The sequence below is a fragment of the Barbus barbus genome (genome assembly GCF_936440315.1).
Source record: "Barbus barbus genome assembly, chromosome: 6".
NCBI lineage: Eukaryota > Metazoa > Chordata > Actinopteri > Cypriniformes > Cyprinidae > Barbus > Barbus barbus.
In genome coordinates this window covers 1,562,729-1,582,810 of record NC_136734.1, presented here as the reverse complement: position 1 = coordinate 1,582,810, position 20,082 = coordinate 1,562,729, and the positions used below count along the sequence as shown (strand labels likewise).

Genomic DNA, 20,082 nt, shown 5'->3' with positions numbered 1-20,082 from the left:
ATGACTGTCACTTGATAGTATGGCTGAAGAAGGAATTTAGTGTTGCAAAATTAGATATAATGGGAAAATATAATATGTGATCCTGGACCACAAAACCAGTTTTTTTTTTTTTTTTTAGATTTATACATCATTTGAAAGATGGATAAATGATCTTTCCATTGATGTATGGTTTGTTAGGATCGGACAATATTTGGCTGAGATGCAACTATTTGAAAATCTGGAATCTGAGGGTGCAAAAAAATCTAAATATTGAGAAAATCTTGTTTAAAGTTGTTCAAATGAAGTTCTTAGCAATGCATATTACTAATTAAAAAATGAGTTCAGATTTAAGGCAGGAAATTTACTAAATATCTTCATGGAACATGATCTTTACTTAATATCCTAATGATTTTTGGCATAAAAGAAAAATCAATAATTTTGATCCATACAATGTATTGTTGGCTATTGCTACAAATATATCTGTGCTACTGGTTTTGTGGTCCAGGGTCACATATTTAATATTGTTTGACGCATCACCACCAAAGTTCAGCGATGTCAGACAGGTGATCCAGCGGGCAAGATCTGCTTCAGCACCAGGCCCGAACGGAATACCGTACAAGTGGCATAAGAGCTGCCCAGGAGTGCTGAAGCTGCTATGGACCCTGATGAGAATCACCTGGATTAAGCAGACCATACCATCTGAGTGGCAGAGGGCAGTGGCAGTCTCTATTCCCAAACAACAGAACGCCAAGACCATCGAGCAGTTCAGGAGCATAGCTCTACTGAATGTGGAGGGGAACATCTTCTTTTCTGTGATGGCAAGATTAATGACCATCTACCTCACGGAGAACAACTACATCAATACCAGCTGTCAGAAAGCTGGGATTCCAGGTTTCCCTGGCTGTGTAGGGCATGCTTCCATGATTTGGGAACAGATCCAGACCGCTAAGAGGGAGAAGAAAGATCTGCACGTCATATGGCTAGACCTAGCCAATGCCTATGGGTCAGTGCCACGCCTGCTCATAGCCTAAACCTTGGAATTCTTCTACATCCCAGACAACATCAGGACCATGATCATGAACCACTTACAGGACATGCACATGTGCTTTGCACTGAAGAAAGTCACCACTGGCTGGCAACAACTGGAAGTAGGGATCGCAATGGGATACTCCATTTCTCCCATCCTCGGGGCAAGGCAGGTGGTGGGTGGGGTCCGGCTGCCTGCAGGTCAGAGGCTCCCGCCTCTAAGGAGCTATATGGACGACATCGCTTGCCTGCTACGAACCACCCCATGCACATTCAGGCTGCTTAAGAGGTTGGATGAGCTGAACACCTGGACCAGGATGAAGTTCAAGCCACAGCAGTCAAGGAGCCTCTCATTGCGAAAGGGGGAGAGAAATGAGTCCCCTTCATCGTGGATCAGCCCATCTGAAGCCTGGGAAGACATTATACATCTGGTCTCTTAGACAAGGATATGGGGAAAATCATCCTTCGGCAGCTGTCAGAAGGACTGTCCAAGATCGACGCAAGCCAGCTACCTGGAAAGTACAAGGTGTGGTGTTATCACTTCTCCTTGTACTCAAGGGTCATGTGGCCTCTGAAGCTGTGCGAAGTCACCTCATCAGCAGTAAGCCGGATGGAGGCAAAAGCCAATTCCTTCATCCGCAAATGGCTCGGCCTACCACGGTGCTTCTCAGCTCAGTCTGAATGGATGGAACTCACACCAGCTACCCCTGAAATCCATCACCTTGGGCTACAGGCAGGAGAAGGCAAGGCTGGTGATGGAATTAAGGGACTCCTCCGACAGGGCGGTGGCTGATGTAAATGCCAGAGTGGAGACTGGAAGGAAATGGAGGGCGCAGAAAGTGATGGGGAAAACTGAAAAATCAACAAATCGTGGGCATGGTCCAGACAGGGCGGGCAGGCCTCGGAAGGAGCGAGCCACCCATCCTATGGGCCAAGGCAAGCAGGAAGGAGAGGAAGGACCTTGTTGTTGGAGAGGTCACCAAATCTCAGGAGGAGCTCAGAGTGAGGTCTGTGGCACAGGGGCAGCAGGGGCTGTGGACAACTTGGGAGGGTGTCGCGAGCCGAGCAATCAGCTGGGCAGAGTTCTGGAAACTGCCACAGGCTCGGCTCAGTTTCCTCATTAGGGCAACATGTGACACCCTCCCGAGCCCTAAAAACCTCCACCAATGGCTTGGAACAGAGCAATCCTGTGACCTCTGCGGGACCATCAATGCCTCACTCCAGCATGTTCTGTCGGGCTGCAAAACAGCACTGACACAGGGTCGGCTCAGATGGCGGAATGACCAAGTGCTCAGGAAGCTGGCAGAGGTGCTGGAGAAAAGTCGGCAGGAGGCAAACGACCAGAGTCCATTAGAGAGCCGATGCAGGGTACACTTCCTCAGGCAGGGGGAACCCACAATGCATACCAGCAAGAGACCACCCGCCAAGCTATTAACACCTGGGGTGGTGTGGAAGATGAAAGTAGACCTGGGAAGGCAGCTCCAGTTCCCACAGGAGATATGCAGCACCACCTTAAGACCAGACGTGGTGCTGTGGTCTGCAACTGTGAATTCAGTGATACTGATCGAGCTGACAGTGCCATGGGAGGAGGGACTGGAAGCTGCCTAAGAGAGAAAGAAGGTGAAGTATGCAGACCTGGTGCAGTGCAGAGAAGGTGGAGGTGGGAGCCAGAGGCTTTGTGGGCAGATCAACATCATGCCTGCTCAAGGACCTTTTTTTTAGTCTTGTGAAAAGGGTCCAGTTCCTTTCTAAAATGCTTACATGACATGCAGGTAAACGCATGCTATTATGCATGATTTGATCAGCGACAGTTGTAGTATTGATTATATACATGCATATAAATACAGTAATGTGAAATATTTTTACTAATTAAATAATCAATATTAATGACAAGAACGTTCTTGAGAAGCAAATCAGCATATTAGACTGGAGTTATGATGCTGGAGTTATGAAAATTCAGCTTTGCATCATGGGAATAAATTACATTTTAACAAATTCACATGGAAAACAGTTATTTTAAATTGTAATAATATATCACAATATTATATTTTATTGTATTTTTGATCACATAAAATGCAGCCTTGGTATATACACACACACGTGTCTGCATGCATACATTTTAAAATAAAATATAATGTCTCCATTTTTATTTTTTATTTTATTGACAAGTATTGAACTCAAGTGCATTGTATTGTATGTTGTTCTGAATTGTACTGTATTTTGCATTTTGTTATGTAACGGACATTAAACTGTTTAGTTAAATTTTAGTTCAAATAACATATATTTCTATAAGAGATGTTAGTGAAACTACACTGCCATATAGTGGCGTCTTTGTGCTGCAGCACATGCTTGCATTTTATATGATACCTGCTGCTTTAGTTTTCTGAGTTTCCTGTTGTCCATAATCAAAACAGCATGTCTTTAAACAAGAATGCGAAACATGTTGTGACAGATGTATTTTTAAATATATACTTCAGTGAAAGGTCCTTTACGTGTAAATGGTTTGGAGATACAGGATAGAAATGGGTGTAACAATGAAATGTCATGTAAAAAGGGAGCCAAATTTTTAGGTTGATGACAAGTGCATTTATAAAATGACAAGAAATGTGTTTGTCACGGAAAAAAATTCCAAGGGGAATTTTTTATTTTATTTTATTTTTTGTTATTATTTAATCGATATGACTAATTGGAAAAAAAGCATGGTTCTTACCTTTTAGAAAGTCTGTGTCCCCAATAAAGTTAAAGAAATACATTTAAAGATTTTGCATAATATATACCCCACTAAAGAGATTACATCCAAATTTGGTAATCCTCATCTGAACTGTAATTTCTGTAATGTCAATATTGAGCATCTTTTTTTTTTTTTTTAAATGCCCGCTTAAGGAATTTTGGTCTAAAGTGTCAATTATTTTCTTCAAAATCCAATGTAGACATTGATTTAACTGTTTGTTAGTTTTCTCATTGTAAACATAACATAGAATATATATATATATATATATATATATATATTAGGAAATTTATTTATTTTGTTGGGAAAATATTCATAAATGTAAATTTTCTTTAACATCTTCAAAATCACAATTTTCTTTGTGACTTTAACTTCCTACTTATAACACTAAAAAAATATTAACACTAAAAAAGTGTCAAATTTGTGAAACTGTATAATGATATGCTGAATGTTAATTTTTTTTATTTACTACCTCTGTACTACTTTTATATATTTATTGTCTTCCTATATTTCTGTATTTATAATGTCATCCAATGTTATATTTAATTGTTTATACTTGCAATAAAAAAAACTGAGTTTAAACCAGAAAGATCATCTTGGTTGGTGATTCAGTAACACAATTATTGTGACTTAAGAAAAAATAAATAAAAAATGGGTGTAACAACATGTTGCGAAACTTCTGTATTCACGTGATCTGTGTGTCATCAAAAAGTTATATAACTTGAGTGTTTTGTTTGTCTCGGGTATAAAATGAAGAAATATGCATTATAAACTTTAGAGGTTTTTGCCAGCACAGATAAATGCACATTAATTTAAATACAGCAAGAACGCTTAAAATTACATGCAAAAGTGTATGTCCATCTGTTAACAGCAGGAATTATACTTATATATGCTTACACAGATTTATACTTACGTGTATAAAATAAAGTCAGGCAATCATGTCAATGCTTTTTTTTTTTTTTTTTTTTATGGAACATTATTCAATATGAAATAGTTGCAAAACAAATCTAATTTGGGTTTATTTCATACAGAACTGCAAATCTGAACAGGAAAGCGATGATCATTTTTGCGCTTTATCTTTTTGTATTCGAGTTACATGTTAAATGTACTTTTGTGCACAAAGAAGGAAAATGCGGAAGTGAGCTTTGTTTTGCATGGATGCACGGTTATAAACAGCCCAGCCTTCAGCCAATCACAAGCGAGCAGGAACTCTCCACCAATCACCGAGCAGTTCTCAACACCACGTGACGCTAGTGTTTCAGAAAAGCGTGTGACAGCAGCGTTGTTTACTCACAGAAGAGAAGAGCTCGTCTTATTCTGATCAGCATGGCCACCGACATCGACAGATTAGTGTGTTTCGAGGAAGCCAATTACGACGAGTATGATTATTATAACCTGGAGGAGTATCCCTGCCACGCTGGAGGAAAAGGCAGAAGTAAGAAGGAGATCGGCCTGAACACTAATCGCCACAGCCCCGCCGGACACGAGAGAAAAATAGCAGGAAAACTGCAAAACAGTGAAATAAAACGCAGGAGAACCAAGAGCTGTTCCTCCTGAGGAAAATGTCTCGAGGTGAGAATGATGTCTAGGCAAGTCCTCCGCCCTCTTTGTGCACCAACTCCCATTTTTCATGAGCACCAGCAGACAATTCCTGTCTTTAATGCTATTTGTGCTGTATTTTATTGTGAATATTCATTTTTAATTAATTACAGATTCTGGCTGCACATACTGGAAATGGATGAGTGAAACCGGATCGTGGTCCAAATATCTGTTTTTACCTTTTTCCTGACCCACTGAGTGTTGGTGTCACGTGACGTCATTCAGCTGGAGGCGCCGCCGCGGTCACATTTGATTGGGTGCTCCTGTATATGGCGTCACGCCTTAAATGTTCACTGACTTCAGAAATGTGTTCAGTTGAAGGAAACGACATCAGAAAACTTGTTGACCTCTATAATTCAAGATACATGATAATAAATAAATTTGCATAATTCTCTGTGGTTTTGCATTCATTGTTTTTAATTAGCATCTGAATATACACCTTTTTTTTCATTTGAACATGGAAATAAGATGAAAGTATTTTATTGTCAAGGTTTAAAAAATGATCAAACGAGTAAACATGTTTAATATGATCATCAGGTTATCAAACAAATTTTATATTTAAGTGTTCAAATCTTTTTTGGGGTCACTGTATGTAACGTATATGATACTCAAAAGGAAAAGTTTGCATTGACAGATATTTTTTCTCGTTTTGAGCATAAACTCATTTAATTTTGTTAAAATTGCATCTCATACATCTTGATTTTCTTGATTTAAGGATGTTTAGATAAAACAAAAATACTGAGGAAGGTATTTTTTGCAATGCATGCAGCATTTAATGCTGTAACTTTATGCTGCTCGGATTTAGGAGCTTTTTAAAGCCTTAATTTGTGGAAGTAGCTAATTTTATTTTAGCTAAAACATTTGATACCAGTGAGAATTCACATTTACCATGATATCCATGACTGCACTAGCTCTCTGACCTCCTCATGGATTGGAATTATGAACAGCCAGAATTAAAAATAGTTACAACAATATAATATCTATGTTCATCACATGACAAACTTCTAAATAGTCTGAAAATTACAACCAAAAAACAAAGTTACTTGAAATAAATATAAACATTAACTGATATAGACAGATAGACATTTTAACTTGTACTACACTGTATATATATAAAAACAATCTGAGCCAACTTAAAAGTTTAAGGCATCCAGCTTCAGCTGATTTTTGAGTTTTCTTTCATACAAAACTCAGAAATTTCCTAAAAAAGAAAATATGTTGAGAAAACTCAAAAACCAGTTGAAGCTGGATGCCTTAAACTTTTAAGTTGGCTCAGATTTTTTTTTTTTTAATATACAGTGTAAACAACTTCAACTAAATAATAAAAAAGGGGGAAAAAATAACAAAAAAACAGCACAATATTAACTAAAATAAAAATATAAAAATAAAAACATTCAAAATATTCATACAAACTGTAATAGCATCTCAATGATACTAAAATAATATGGGTTTGTTTGTATGTGACCATAACCCTGTTTAAAAACGATGTTCGGTCATTTTTCTAAAAGATCTTGTGTGTAAACAAAGAGGCACAAATCACTTTCTCTGGCTCTTTATTCTTACAAATTAATTCCTATTTTGTTCCAAACCCCATCCTTTTAAAGGAGCATGAATACAGTATAAAAAGCGTAAACATCTGAATTCAAATCTGTTGCATCACAAAAAGCCTCCTCTGCTCATGCTGTAATGGAAAGTTTTGATACTAATACTAAACATGTGCTGCTGGTACATCATGTGCACCATAAAAACCTGAGTGATCACATTTTATCCGTCTTGTTTCATGCACTGCATACATATATCATCCTATAAATGTGGTTTTAATATGATTTGCAGAGTGAAGCAAATAGAAGTATTCGTTAAACTAATGTGCATTTGATATGCTTTTGTTTCCCCATACTAGAAAGTGGCATGCATTACATTAATATACTGTATGTCATCTAATGATTCCTGAATAGATCAGAATTGGCACCGCAATTTACAACAGCAGATCACTCAACATCTATGCAGTGTCTAACAGTGTCTCTACATGCTGCACTTCATAGAAAAAACTAAACTCTTTCAGGTCTTAGGTGAATTCTGCATTCAAATCCAGCTGAACAGAACCAAAGTCAGTCTGTGTTTAAGCACTTGTGGTTGTGAATGACCAGCTAAAGGCATTAAATATTTACACGCTTCAGTATAAAAGAGTCGTGGCATGCACTGCATGTCGGTAATGACGTGTCTGTACATAAGATCAGTGCAGAAACACTGAGAATGAAGAAGAGAAAACAGTTCTGACTCCTTATTCATGAACGAATCTTCTGAAAAGGTCAAATTCTCATCATAATTCACATCTCATTACTTTAATGTAAGAAATAATGACATACTGTTTAAATGTAAAGTTCTTTGCATTCAAATAACCAACATTTTGGTGAAAATAATCCCACAATGATCCTAAATAATTATGATATGCGATTCTAGTTTTTAACTTTTTAAATACATTTTTCAATTTCATTTAATTTTTTGAAATTTTGCTGTGCATTTTTTTGTATTTTGTAAATTTTTATTTTTATGTATATTTGTTTTTATAATTTATTTGCGCTTTAGTTTTAGTTCAAATTAACTAAATCAGAAATGAAACTAGCTAAAATAAAATTTGTATATTAATTTATTTTCAAGTAACTATTTTTTATTTATTGTTTTTAGTTTGTTAATTTAGTACATGAAAAATTATCTTGTAGTTTTATTTCAGTTAATGTTTATTTTATTTCAAGCAACTATTTTTCTATGCTTTAAGTATTAATTAACTACAATAACTATGATAATAATAAATATGACCCAGACATCACAATACCGATCTCCAGCTTCATTCACACATATTTGTATTAATTTTAACTTATTCAGAGGTAAACTTGATTCCAAAACACTCCAAATCTTAAACTTACTAGTCAGGTTTTATGATAAATACATTGACCTGAACAAAAATCACATGCAGACATTCGAGAAAGCAAACCTGAATTTCATACAATCAGATTCAGCAGTTTGTAAAAGAGCTAGAAACAGGCGTGACATCTTAAGATCTATAGCAAGTAGAAAGGACTCATTCACTTCTAGAAAGTTAACAAAGCAAAACTCTTTGGCAAAAACTGCCTAATGTGTTGCATATCAAATCCAAAAAAGCAAAGCGCTCCAACTGTTCATTTAATGATGCATATTGTGAAAAAACGGACAGTTTTAGATAGTAGATGAACTGTTGGAATGCTTGGCTTTTTTCTTTCCATTAAGCAGTCTTCAGAAACATCAAACCGCAGCATTTGGAAAGCGTTAACTCTTGGACGCGCGCAGCTTCCGGCGGAAATACTCCGGCGCGGCTTCCTGCAGCCAGTCGGCGTCCACCAAACACAGATCCCTCATGTAACAGCGCGATGTGTGCAGGAGCTCGTTGAACACCACGCAGGCGGGTTTGGCCTGGAACAGGACGGATGAGGGATGGATGGCCACGGGCTGGTGTGTGTCCAGAGCCACGTAAGAGCCGTCCGGCTGCAGCTCCGCCGCGTTCATGAACAAACCGTGAGCCAGACAGCGCCGCACATTCGCCAGGTCCGACAGAGACGATACCAGCTTCATGTTCATCTGAGGAACACAAGATCACAGGCACTTAAACATGCAACAAATCTGGGTTCATTTATCTGATTTAGTGTCATTTGCATGTCACTGAGATACTATTATAGTTTTTTTATTAATATTTTGAATTAGCTTTTTTTTCCGTTTACTTTTTGGTAAATTTTATTTAGTGTTTTTGTTATTTTATTAATTTTTTTTTTTAAATATGTCTATATAGTTTTCATGACACTTTATAAAAAAAATTAAATTGTATTTTATTTCAGTTAATGTTTACTTTATTTCAAATAACAAATACGTTTTTTATGGATTAATTATTTTTATGGGGTTATTATAGTTAAATAAAACCATTAAATTTTTTTTTGTTTTTTTTTTAGATAACATCAATGTTAACCAAAATAAAATATATATATAAAAAAAAATTATTTAGTTTAACTTGGTGTATGAAAACTACTAAAACTAAACTAAATAAACCTAATAAAAACTATATAGGCATATAAAAAAATAATAAAAATGACAAACACACACACAAAAATGAAAACAGAGATTAAAAAATAAAAAACTGATTTAAATTGAACAAAAACTATAATGAAAAAAAAAAAAAAATGAAAACAGAAAATCTAAAAATAACTAAAGTATTAACAAAGGCTATAATGATAAAAATAAAAAATAACAATAAAGTGAAAACAGATAATCTAATTAAAATATTAACAAAAACTATATCAATGATACCAGAACTATTAAAAATGATATATATATATATATATATATATATAAAAAATAATAAAAAAAAATTGCTCATTTTAACAAATTAAAATAAAAACAGAATGTTAACAAAAACTTTAATAGTCTATAAATTATACTTAAATACCACTGGTTTATTGCCAAGTGCAGTGTTATGATTATACTTTCAATATTTAATATTTATTCTGGCTTCTCCTTTAGACGTTCAGTGCATTACTGTAAACATGATTTTCCCTTCTTACAAATAAAGGTATGATATAAAATTATTTTCTGTGATAACTGACATCATGCCACAGATGCTGTACATGGAGCCAATTCACGCAGATGCTTTTATCCAAAGTGACTTCCATTGCATTGAAGAAATACACTTTCTCATTTCATGCATTCCCTTCGAACCCATGACTTCGGCGCTGCTTTCGCAATGCATTACAGTTACAGATACTGTTAGAGAAAGCTACCTAAATGCTATTACAAAACACATTCTCAGACGCAAGCTAATCTCACAGGAGTTGCATTTGCTCTTGGTTTTCTCTCTGCATTTGTGTGTGTGTGTGTGTGTGTGTGTGTACCTTGATGCAGATGTCTCTGAGCTGAGTTCGAACCTCCAACACCAGCCCCATATTCCTGCTGTTCACAAAGTTCTCTCGACACCAGTCCTGTGAAAACACACAACACAGACATTTCCTAAAGTAAATTCACATGCAAACTCAATAAATATGATGCATTTCATTAATATCAGTTCTTCATGTTCAGTTGTCCTCATAAGCGTAAACACACCTTGCAGAATCTGGAAAATGGTAATCATTTTAACAAAATATATAGAAACGTCATGTTGTTTTTCATTTAGCACTGCCCTGAAGAAGCTATTTCACGTAACAGATGTTACCATATTTTGCAACGTTCGTGTCAGTACCTTGTTTCCGCTGACTTTCTTATAGGCCCTGTAGATGTTGAGGAGCGTCATGTGGTCACCCTCGCTGGAGATGAACTTCTTGCGGACGGCGAGGACGTCGTCTCTGCGTGCGGGAGGATTGTAGAGGACCGAGTCGACAGAGAGGAGCGAGATGATGGTCAGAACCTCCTCAGCGCAGGAGAAATCAGAAGAGATCAGCAGAGTCTGTGGAGACGCAGAAGAACACGCTTACAGTCAAACTACAGCCAGAAAACAACAGCTTCAGCTCCAAAATCAAATAAACACCAACTCAAATCATTCAGATATGCATTTTATTTCAGCTAGTTGTCAAGTCAACATTTCTCATTTTCATTTAGTTTTGATGTGCTAAAATAACTAAAACCGAAGTAAAAAGTCATAACTAATAAATGTAAAAAAAATAATAATAATAATTATTAAAACTTGGACTAAAATGAAAATGATAAAAAGTATTTAAAAATAATCAAAATGATCAAAATTCTAAATTAATCAAATATAATACTAACATAGTAATGCTAACACAACTCTACACAAATACATACATTTATATGCAAATACTGTTAGACAAGTGTTATAATAAAGCAATTTCTATTTTATAATTCAAATCAAATAAATCAATCACAAAACAAAATGACTAAAATTAAAATAACCAGAAAATATAAAAATAAAAACTAATTCAAATAAATGCAAACAGTTACACAAAGGAGTTGTAGTGAAGCAATTTGTGCTTGTATGCATGATCAAATAAAATAAACATTTATAAAAAATATACGTAATAAAAATAACAAAATTACAAAAACTAACTAAAATTACAATGAAAATGGAAAATACTAAATGCTATTAGACAAAAAATGTTACGGTGAAGCCATTTATATTTTTTATATAACAAATATAATTATTGTGAAGCCATTTATATATTATCAAATCAATTAAAAATTATATAGTCATCCCTAAGAAATTAAAACTAATAAAAATTACACGTATATAAAATTACTAACTCAAATTAAAAACGGAAGAGCTATTAATTATAACAGTATCTCAATGATATGCTATATTATAAAATAACACTGATCCACAAATGCATATATATGCAAATGCTTTAAGTTTTTTAAAGTGAAGTAATCTGTTTTTCTGTAGATTATCAAATGACAAGTCAAGGAGTTTATCTTACTTTGGAGAAGCGGGGCTCTAGAGGGAAGCAGGCCATTTTCTTGCCCAGCGGCGTTAATGACACCTGATCATCTTTCCTATCGACGGCGCCGAGGATACACAGCTGCTCCACGGCCGTCCGCAGCGACTCTACACACCATACATGTTACCACCACATAGCACAATGCATTATTAAATAAACCCGTATATTAAACGGGCATATAGAATACAGTATAATGATCTGTTCTCAGTCTCACCAGGAGACGGTTTGGACATGAAGTCAAAGTTGAGGATGTCAGGAACGCCCAGAGCGAGCAGCTGCAGAATGACACTGGCCAGATTACACCTGCAGAGAGAGAGAAACCATCAGTGAACACACACAGACTCACAGTGTGAAAGCACAGCTTTATACAACTCATTATCGCTCACATCTGTCTGGCTAAAGGGCCGTTCACACTGGATGCATTCTTGTGCTCAACAGATGAAATGAAACAGAACGGATCAGAACGCACTGAACTGTCTCAATACATTAAAAACAATGTTGTAAAACTCTGCATTTTTTTAGAAAATAAGCATAATGTAAAACGATAGCATCTTTTAAATTAGGCTTTTTTTCTAAGAAAGCTAGTATTGTTTTGTAAAGAAAATAAGCATACTTTTTCTAACAAAAGTATTATTGTTTTAAAAATAAGTATTGCTTTTTAATATAAGTATTTTTAACAAAATAAATATATTTTTGCACTGCTAGTAAAACCAAAATGTTTTTAAACCACCTCAAAAACAAAATTGTAAAAACTTGAAAAACAGTATAATTTTAAGAAAGAAATTACATAATTATATAATGGCATCATTAAGAAAATACGATTTTTTTTAAAAGAAAATAAGCATCTTTTTTTAACAAGTACTGCTTTAAGGAATTAAGCTTTTTTTTTAAATAAATAGTTTTCTAGCTCAAGTAAAACCAAAATGTTTTAAAACAACCTTAAAAACAGTTTGAAAAACAGTATTACTTTCTAAACAAAATTAGTATATTTAAAAAAATCTTTAATAAATCAAATTTTTCTGAGAAAACGGGTTTTGAGAAAATAAATTTAAGAAAATAAATCGTTTTATTATCGATATAAGAAAAATACAAAATTTAAGAAAAAAAGTATATATTTATAATAAATATGCACTATTTTTAATATAGTATGCAAAGTAAGTAATTTTTTTAATAAAATACTCTTGTTTCGTTTTTTGCACTTTTAAAATAGACAAAACATGCAGATGAAATGCATCCTGTGTGGACGGCTATATATCGGTCTTATATGGTCTATTAAAGCACCGCAGCTTGATGAATCTGCAGACGGTGTGGGCCGTACCTCTGTATCTCTGGTACGGTCATGTTGGCAAGGTTGTCAAACTCCTCTTCAGTGTAGAGACGGTAACATGAGCCGGCGTCTTCTCTCCCGGCTCGACCGGAGCGCTGCCACGCCTGAGCTTTAGACACACGCTGGACCGCCAACACCTCCAGACCGCTGTCTGAATCAACACAACAACACCATCACCATCATCTGGAACCACGTACTGCTTTCCAGTGAGGTTTTCTAGAAGGTTATCAATACAGCACAGAAGATCATTGGCTGTGAGCTTGCAGCTTTCTGAAAGAATCATCCCATCCAGCACATCATCTGTTTGAACTGTTAGCCTCAGGAAAGCAGTACAGGACAATAAAAGCAAAAAAACAGCACATATCCCAGGGCTGTTGCGATAACAAGGGGAAGTCGTGGCCTAATGGTTAGAGAGTCGGACTTGTAATCCAAAGGTTGCGGGTTCGAGTCCCTGGCCGGCAGGAATTGTAGGTGGGGCAGTGTTAATTTCGTTGACTAAGACGACGACGAAAAATATTCGTCAACGAACCTTTTTTCTGTGACTAAGACGAGACGTTGACGAGCTAAAACTAATATCTGATGATAAAAACTATGACGAAATTTATGCGCGTCTTCGTTAACAAGACGAGACGGGACTAAAATGTTATTTGAGGACTACCGGACATTCAAAATACATCCTATAGGCTAAGTTATTAACTGACTTGTCTTTCAAAATGTGCGTCTCTGTCATTGGATAAGGGGCGTTTGCATATCTAGTCTGTCTCAGTATGGAAGCCGCAGTGGACGGATAGGCTACCAAAACGCGAACTATAGCGATCAGAAACAATGGCCTCAGCAACCGAAGGGTTAGGGAGTGGGTGACCAGACGTCCCGTTTTTCCCTGGAGTCACAATTCATTGTCGATTAACTTAAAGTCAGTGAAGGTGCGATAGGCGGAAACGCGCTGATAGTTCTCATACAGCGCGCGATCAGTTCTCAGCGCTCAATACAGTCCGTTATGGTTTAAGTGAGCTTAAACAGGTGGGTGAAAACTGAATGTATGTCAGTAGGCTATTACATGCTTACCTTCTGTCTTAAATGGACAGCATTCCTAATTATCTGTCATAAATGTTAACCAACAAAAGATGTTAAATAAATGTATACTTGTTAAGTAAACCTACTGTATCTGAAAAATGAGTTTAATTTATATTTCTACCAAAAAATGAAAATTTATTCCAGTTTTTCCAAATTCAATCCTTGATTCAAATTTCTCATAAATAAGCTTAATTGATTTGTCTAAAGAGAGAAGAATTGGTGACTGTTTTTGTTTAAATACTACATATAAAATAGCTACCAAAATAAATGTTGGTAACTGCAGTTTGACTAAAAGTTGACAAAAATGCAATGACTTTTCGTCGACTAAAACTAGACTAAAACTATGAAAGACTCAAATGACTAAAACTAGACTAAAACTATGATATACTCAAATGACTAAAATGTGACTAAGACTATTAAGCATTTTCGTCTCAAGATAAAGACTAAGACTAAATCAAAAATGCCTGCCAAAATTAACACTGAGGTGGGGGGGAGTGAATGTACAGCGCTCTCTCCACCCTCAATACCACGACTGAGGTGCTCTTGAGCAAGACACCGAACCCCCAACTGCTCCCCGGGCGCTGCAGCATAAAATGGCTGCCCACTGCTCCGGGTGTGTGTTCACGGTGTGTGTGTGTTCACTGCTGTGTGTGTGTGTGTGCACGTTGGATGGGTTAAATGCAGAGCACGAACTCCGAGTATGGGTCACCAAACTTGGCTGAATGTCACTTCACTACACTTCACTCACACTACATAATAAATGAACACTGAATGAAATGCATCTTTTGTGCAATATTCCACCTTGTTTCAATCTAAACTCTGCAATTATTCACAGTGGTGTATTCAACACTGCTTCAACTGTGATGTATATGGAAATATTGCTGCTTAAAGCATATTTATGTGTGTGTGACCCTGGAGCACAAAACCAGTCTTAAGTCGCTGAGGTATATTTGTAGCAATAGCCAAAAATACATTGTATGGGTCAAAATTATGCATTTTGCTTTTATGGCAGAAATCATTAGGATATTAAGATCATGTTCCATGAAGATATTTAGTAAATTTCCTACCGTAAATATATCAAAACTTCATTTTTGATTAGTAATATGCATTGCTAAGAACTTAATTTGAACAACTTTAAAGGTGATTTTCTCAATATTTAGATTTTTTTGCTCCCTCAGATTCCAGATTTTCTAATAGTTGTATCTCAGACAAATATTGTCCTGTCCTAACAAACCATACATCAATGGAAATATTATTTATTCAGCTTTTGGATGATGCATAGATCTCAATTTCCAAAAATTGAACCCTATGTGGTCCAGGGTCACATATATACATACACACACTGGTCTTTTTATTTATTTATTTTAGTATATTTATCTGTAAATTGTTTTTAGAGTGGTAGACTCTAAAAGGTTTTTGCACTGAATAGGGTTGCTCATAATTTCATTGCACTTTTTGTAAAATGACCATAACGATTCTGATTCTATAATATTCTCCACACGAGTGAGCTTCAGAGATTTGAGAGGGTTGAGAGTCTGACCTGGATTGTAGCGTTTGGCTTTCACCATCCCCGTGTCGATCACGTATTTGATGCCGGAGATGGTGATGGAGGTTTCTGCGATGTTTGTGGAGAGAACCACCTTCCTGGATCCCTGTAAGGCACAGACAGCAGGGTGAGAGAAAGCACGGGTTCAGCGTGTTGTGTGTTATTGTCTCTGGTGCTGCAGGGACCTTGGGCGCGGGCAGAAACACCCGCATCTGCTGGACCGGCGGCAGCGAGGCGTAGAGCGGCACGACCGTCATCGGGCCGCAGCTCTCCGGCAGGTGTTTGGAAATATCCCGACAGGTGCGAGCCAGCGCTTCAATCTCCTCCTGACCCGTCATGAACACCAGGATATCATGCGACGGTGGAGCTTCCTGGAACAAAAGAAGCATCATGTTTTAAGAGAAAAAATATAATCTTTAAAAAAAATGGTAACTTTAATTTTTTTAAATAGGTATAATTTTTAAAGAACATAAGCATTGCATTAAAGAAAATAAGTATTATTTTTTAAAGAAAATAAGAAAATAGCATTTTATTAAAAAAAAAATATTATTATTATTATTATTTAAAAACGTATTGCTTAATCATTTTTCACAGAAAATAAGATTTTTTAAGAAAGTAATATTTTTGTAAAGAAAAGTGTTGTTTTATTATTTTTTAAAGAAAATAAGTATAATTTATAAATAGAATTTTAAAGAACCTAAGTATTGGTTTTTTTAGGAAAATAAATGATTTTTAAAGAAACTAAGTATTGGTGATGTTTATTTTTTAGGAAAATAAGATTTTGTGTTTTTGAGAAAATTCATATCTTTTTAAAAATTGTTTAACAGGTAATAAGTATCTGTTTTTTTTTTTTAAGAAAATATATATTTTTTATAAAATAGGAAAACACATTAAGAAAATAATCTTGCACTTCAAACAAAACCAAAAATCCAGAATTGACTTGTACTCAATAACCATTTGAAGCTAAAAAAAAGCAACTGCTGTGAGCAAAAGAAATAGAGTGAAAATATGATAAAGACACACATCAATCAATCCAAAAGACACAGAGCAACTCATTACAACTTAATAGAAGTCAAAGACGTGATCATATGTCTATGGAATCTGTCATATTTGTGTCTGTGTGTGTGTGTCGGACCTGGTGAATCTGAAATATGGAGACGAGCGCTGCCTGCAGATAGTCGGACTGAGGCTGTTTGGTGTAGTAGATCTGAATGGGATGCTGTCGGCCCTCCAGATACAGAACCGGCGATTTGTTGAAGTACTGAGAGAACAGATCCACATCCATGGTGGCAGACATCACAACAACCTACAGATCAACAGCATTCAAACACACAGAATATTACCATATTGACTACAGATGATTAACTATACACATAACCAAATACGGACCAATCAGAGTAAAGCATGCAAATATTATATTGATGTCATCACTTTTACATTTTTGAATGCTGAGCATTCTATTAAAGATATTCAAATTTAAATCCTTTAAACCTCACAAAAACATGGATATTGCATGGAGTCTGTACAGTATGTTAAGCAGTTCAGGCTGAATGAATTGCAGTAATTTAGCATTAAAAATATTTACCTTTATTAAAAATTCAACTTAATTTCAGCTTATTTTATTCGAGGAAACATTTCGCTTTTTTATTTAAAAAGTAACTAAAACTGAAATTAAAAAATAAATAAAAGCAACTATATAGACATACTGAAAGAAAAAACAAACACATACAAATGATATATATATTTTTCAATACAATTCACAATATTAGAGAAAACTATAGATTGCCAAGCCAACATTTCTATTTTTATTTAATTTAACTTGATGAATTAAAATAGATAAAAAATCGAATTATTAGTAAAAACTATATAGACGTAACTAAAAAACTAAAATTAAAATGACAATGGAAAATATTAAAATAAAAATCAATATATTTTTAATTAGTCGGAGTAATCAGAAAAATTCACAACAAACAAAACTGAAATACACTAATAAAAACTAATAACAATGGCAAAATGCAAAACAAAATGACTAAAACTTTAACTAAAATTAAAAGAAAATAAAAATTATTCATATGTACAACTGTGAATTAATCATTGCAACTTTTCTAATAAATGTCTTAGTTTGATCTTAAGGATAGGTCAGGTTCTCTTGTACCTTCAGAGGTAGGGAGCATAACTAGCTGTACTAATATGTCATATCGAGGCACTTATAAATTAAACGCTACATGAGTGTCAATACGTACAAACCGGGTTCTCTCGTACCTTCAGAGGTATTTTGTTCTGTTGAGTGCGTTTGCGTTGAGCGACCTTCACCACGGCGAACAGGACGTCTGTGTGAACGGTGCGCTCGTGAGCCTCGTCCAGGATCACCACTGTATAGCGCAGTAATAACGGATCGCCTATCGCCTCCCGCAGCAACATCCCGTCCGTCATGAACTTCAGCTTGGTCTCCGACGACGTGACGTCTTCAAAGCGCACCGTGTAGCCCACCTGAGCAATATGCATCATATACTGACATTGACATTCAGATGATGCAGATGGAGAAGTTTAATGTGATCTTCAGTCGTGAAACACACCAGTTTTCCCAGCTGAACCTTCTTCTCTTCGGCCACTCGTGCTGCCAGTGATATGGCGGCGACGCGGCGCGGCTGAGTGATGCCGATGATGCCCTGCCGGCCGATGCCGGCCTCATACAGGTACTGCGGTATCTGTGTGGTTTTACCTGAGCCCGTCTCACCTGCAACAGGAAAACATTACCCATGTGCTCTTCTGCTGCTGCTATAGTGTGCTTTCTGAAAATACACTGAAAAACACAGCTTGTGCGGGACAAGACCACGGGAACCAGATGAGTCCTCTGCACAATCTGACTTTGCTGCAGCAAGGAACAAACTGCTGGTTCATCCATTCTGTCACTGATGGGGTGTTGGTTCCTTGCCGCTGTCGCCTCTGGCTTGCTTAGTTGGGGACACTTAATTTGATTGCTTGGTTAACTTGATTGCACAGATACTACTTAAACTGAACTGAGCTGGACGATGACATCACTGAATTCAATGATGAACAGACAATCTCGAGTTTATTTTAATCAATTAATGTATTTATTTAGTTGAATCTTATTTTTATTATTTATTTATTATTACTTTTACACTGTTTTTCTATATTATGTATTATCCTCCATTTCTTATTTAATTTAGATTTTATATGCAACCAGTCAATTGAGTTTAATTTTATAATTTATTTTAGACAGTTTTTCTCTCAACTCTTCTACGGACCCCAATTATGATCTTCCTCATATAAAGGGACCCCATCTCAAAACTACCCTAAAAGGTCAGCTATTTGTTTTATCTATAAACACCCAATTTTTACAGTGAAAATATGTTTTTTCTACACACTATAGTACTGTATTGTTAGCGCATTTATTAAAGTACATTTCTGTTTAATTTAAACCTTTTAATACGGTCAAATGATAAATCGCATTCAAAATAAAAGCTTTTGTTTACATAGTGTAATGTGTCTATTTAAGTATATTTATGTATATATAAATACACATATACACATGAAAATATTTACATAATCATTAAATTTATATATAAATATATTTGATATATAAACAACATATTTCTTAAATATATGCATGCATGTATGTGTATTTATATATACATGATAAATATACACCGTACACACACACACACACACACACACACACACACATATATATATATTATGTAAAAATAAAAAACCTTTTATTTTGTATGTGATTAATCGTTTGACAGCACTAGCTGGCTCCAGGCTCCAATAAAGTGAATTGAATTGAATGTCTCCTTTCTCTGACACACCAATTTAAGGTCTTGGAGTCTCTACTAATGAGCTGATAATCAGGTGTGTTTGATTAAAGAGACAAGCAAAGCGTGCAGTGTTGGGGTGCCTCCAGGACCAGTGTTGGGACCATTGAGATAGGATATCATAACACGTGCTATGTATGTGTTGTCTTACCGATGAAGACAACATTGTGCAGCTGTCGGAGCTGGTTGATGAGCTGGGTTCTGCTCTGATAGATGGGCAGCTGTTTGCGCTGCGCGTCCACGCCGACGGGCGCGTGTCCGGCTCTGGGCAGCAGCATGCCCGGCTTCTTATTATCCAGGCGGAAGAAGGGAGAGCCCGGCTTAAATCTCTTCGCCGGAGGAGGGTCGGGGTCGTGGGGCATGATCTGCGGGAGACGCGCGGCAGTGTGAAGGGCCGATCTCGCTCATAAAGACAGACGCGCTGCGGTTGTTTACATCATCCGCTCATGTGGCTCAGGGTCTGCTGGCGCGCGGCGATGACGTCACCGCGCCGCCTC

At 36.1% G+C, this 20,082-nt stretch overlaps 2 protein-coding genes across 2 annotated transcripts in view; both read right to left on the bottom strand.

Moving 5' to 3' along the window:
- Window positions 1-20,082, bottom strand: part of LOC306871772 (guanine nucleotide-binding protein G(I)/G(S)/G(O) subunit gamma-10-like) — a 480,959-nt gene that overhangs the window by 66,075 nt on the left and 394,802 nt on the right. The gene's annotated exons all lie outside the window — the stretch shown is intronic.
- LOC306871760 (ATP-dependent RNA helicase DHX33-like) lies at window positions 6,871-20,082 on the bottom strand. Its single transcript, XM_079419900.1, has 12 exons — window positions 19,737-20,082; window positions 18,323-18,483; window positions 18,009-18,236; window positions 16,882-17,052; window positions 15,932-16,117; window positions 15,741-15,852; window positions 13,118-13,277; window positions 12,014-12,102; window positions 11,779-11,906; window positions 10,590-10,793; window positions 10,246-10,332; window positions 6,871-8,944 (listed from the first exon to the last, which is right to left on the bottom strand). Exons 1-12 carry the CDS (start codon window positions 19,945-19,947, stop codon window positions 8,636-8,638), a joined length of 2,046 nt encoding a protein of 681 aa, XP_079276026.1. The 5' UTR covers window positions 19,948-20,082; the 3' UTR covers window positions 6,871-8,635.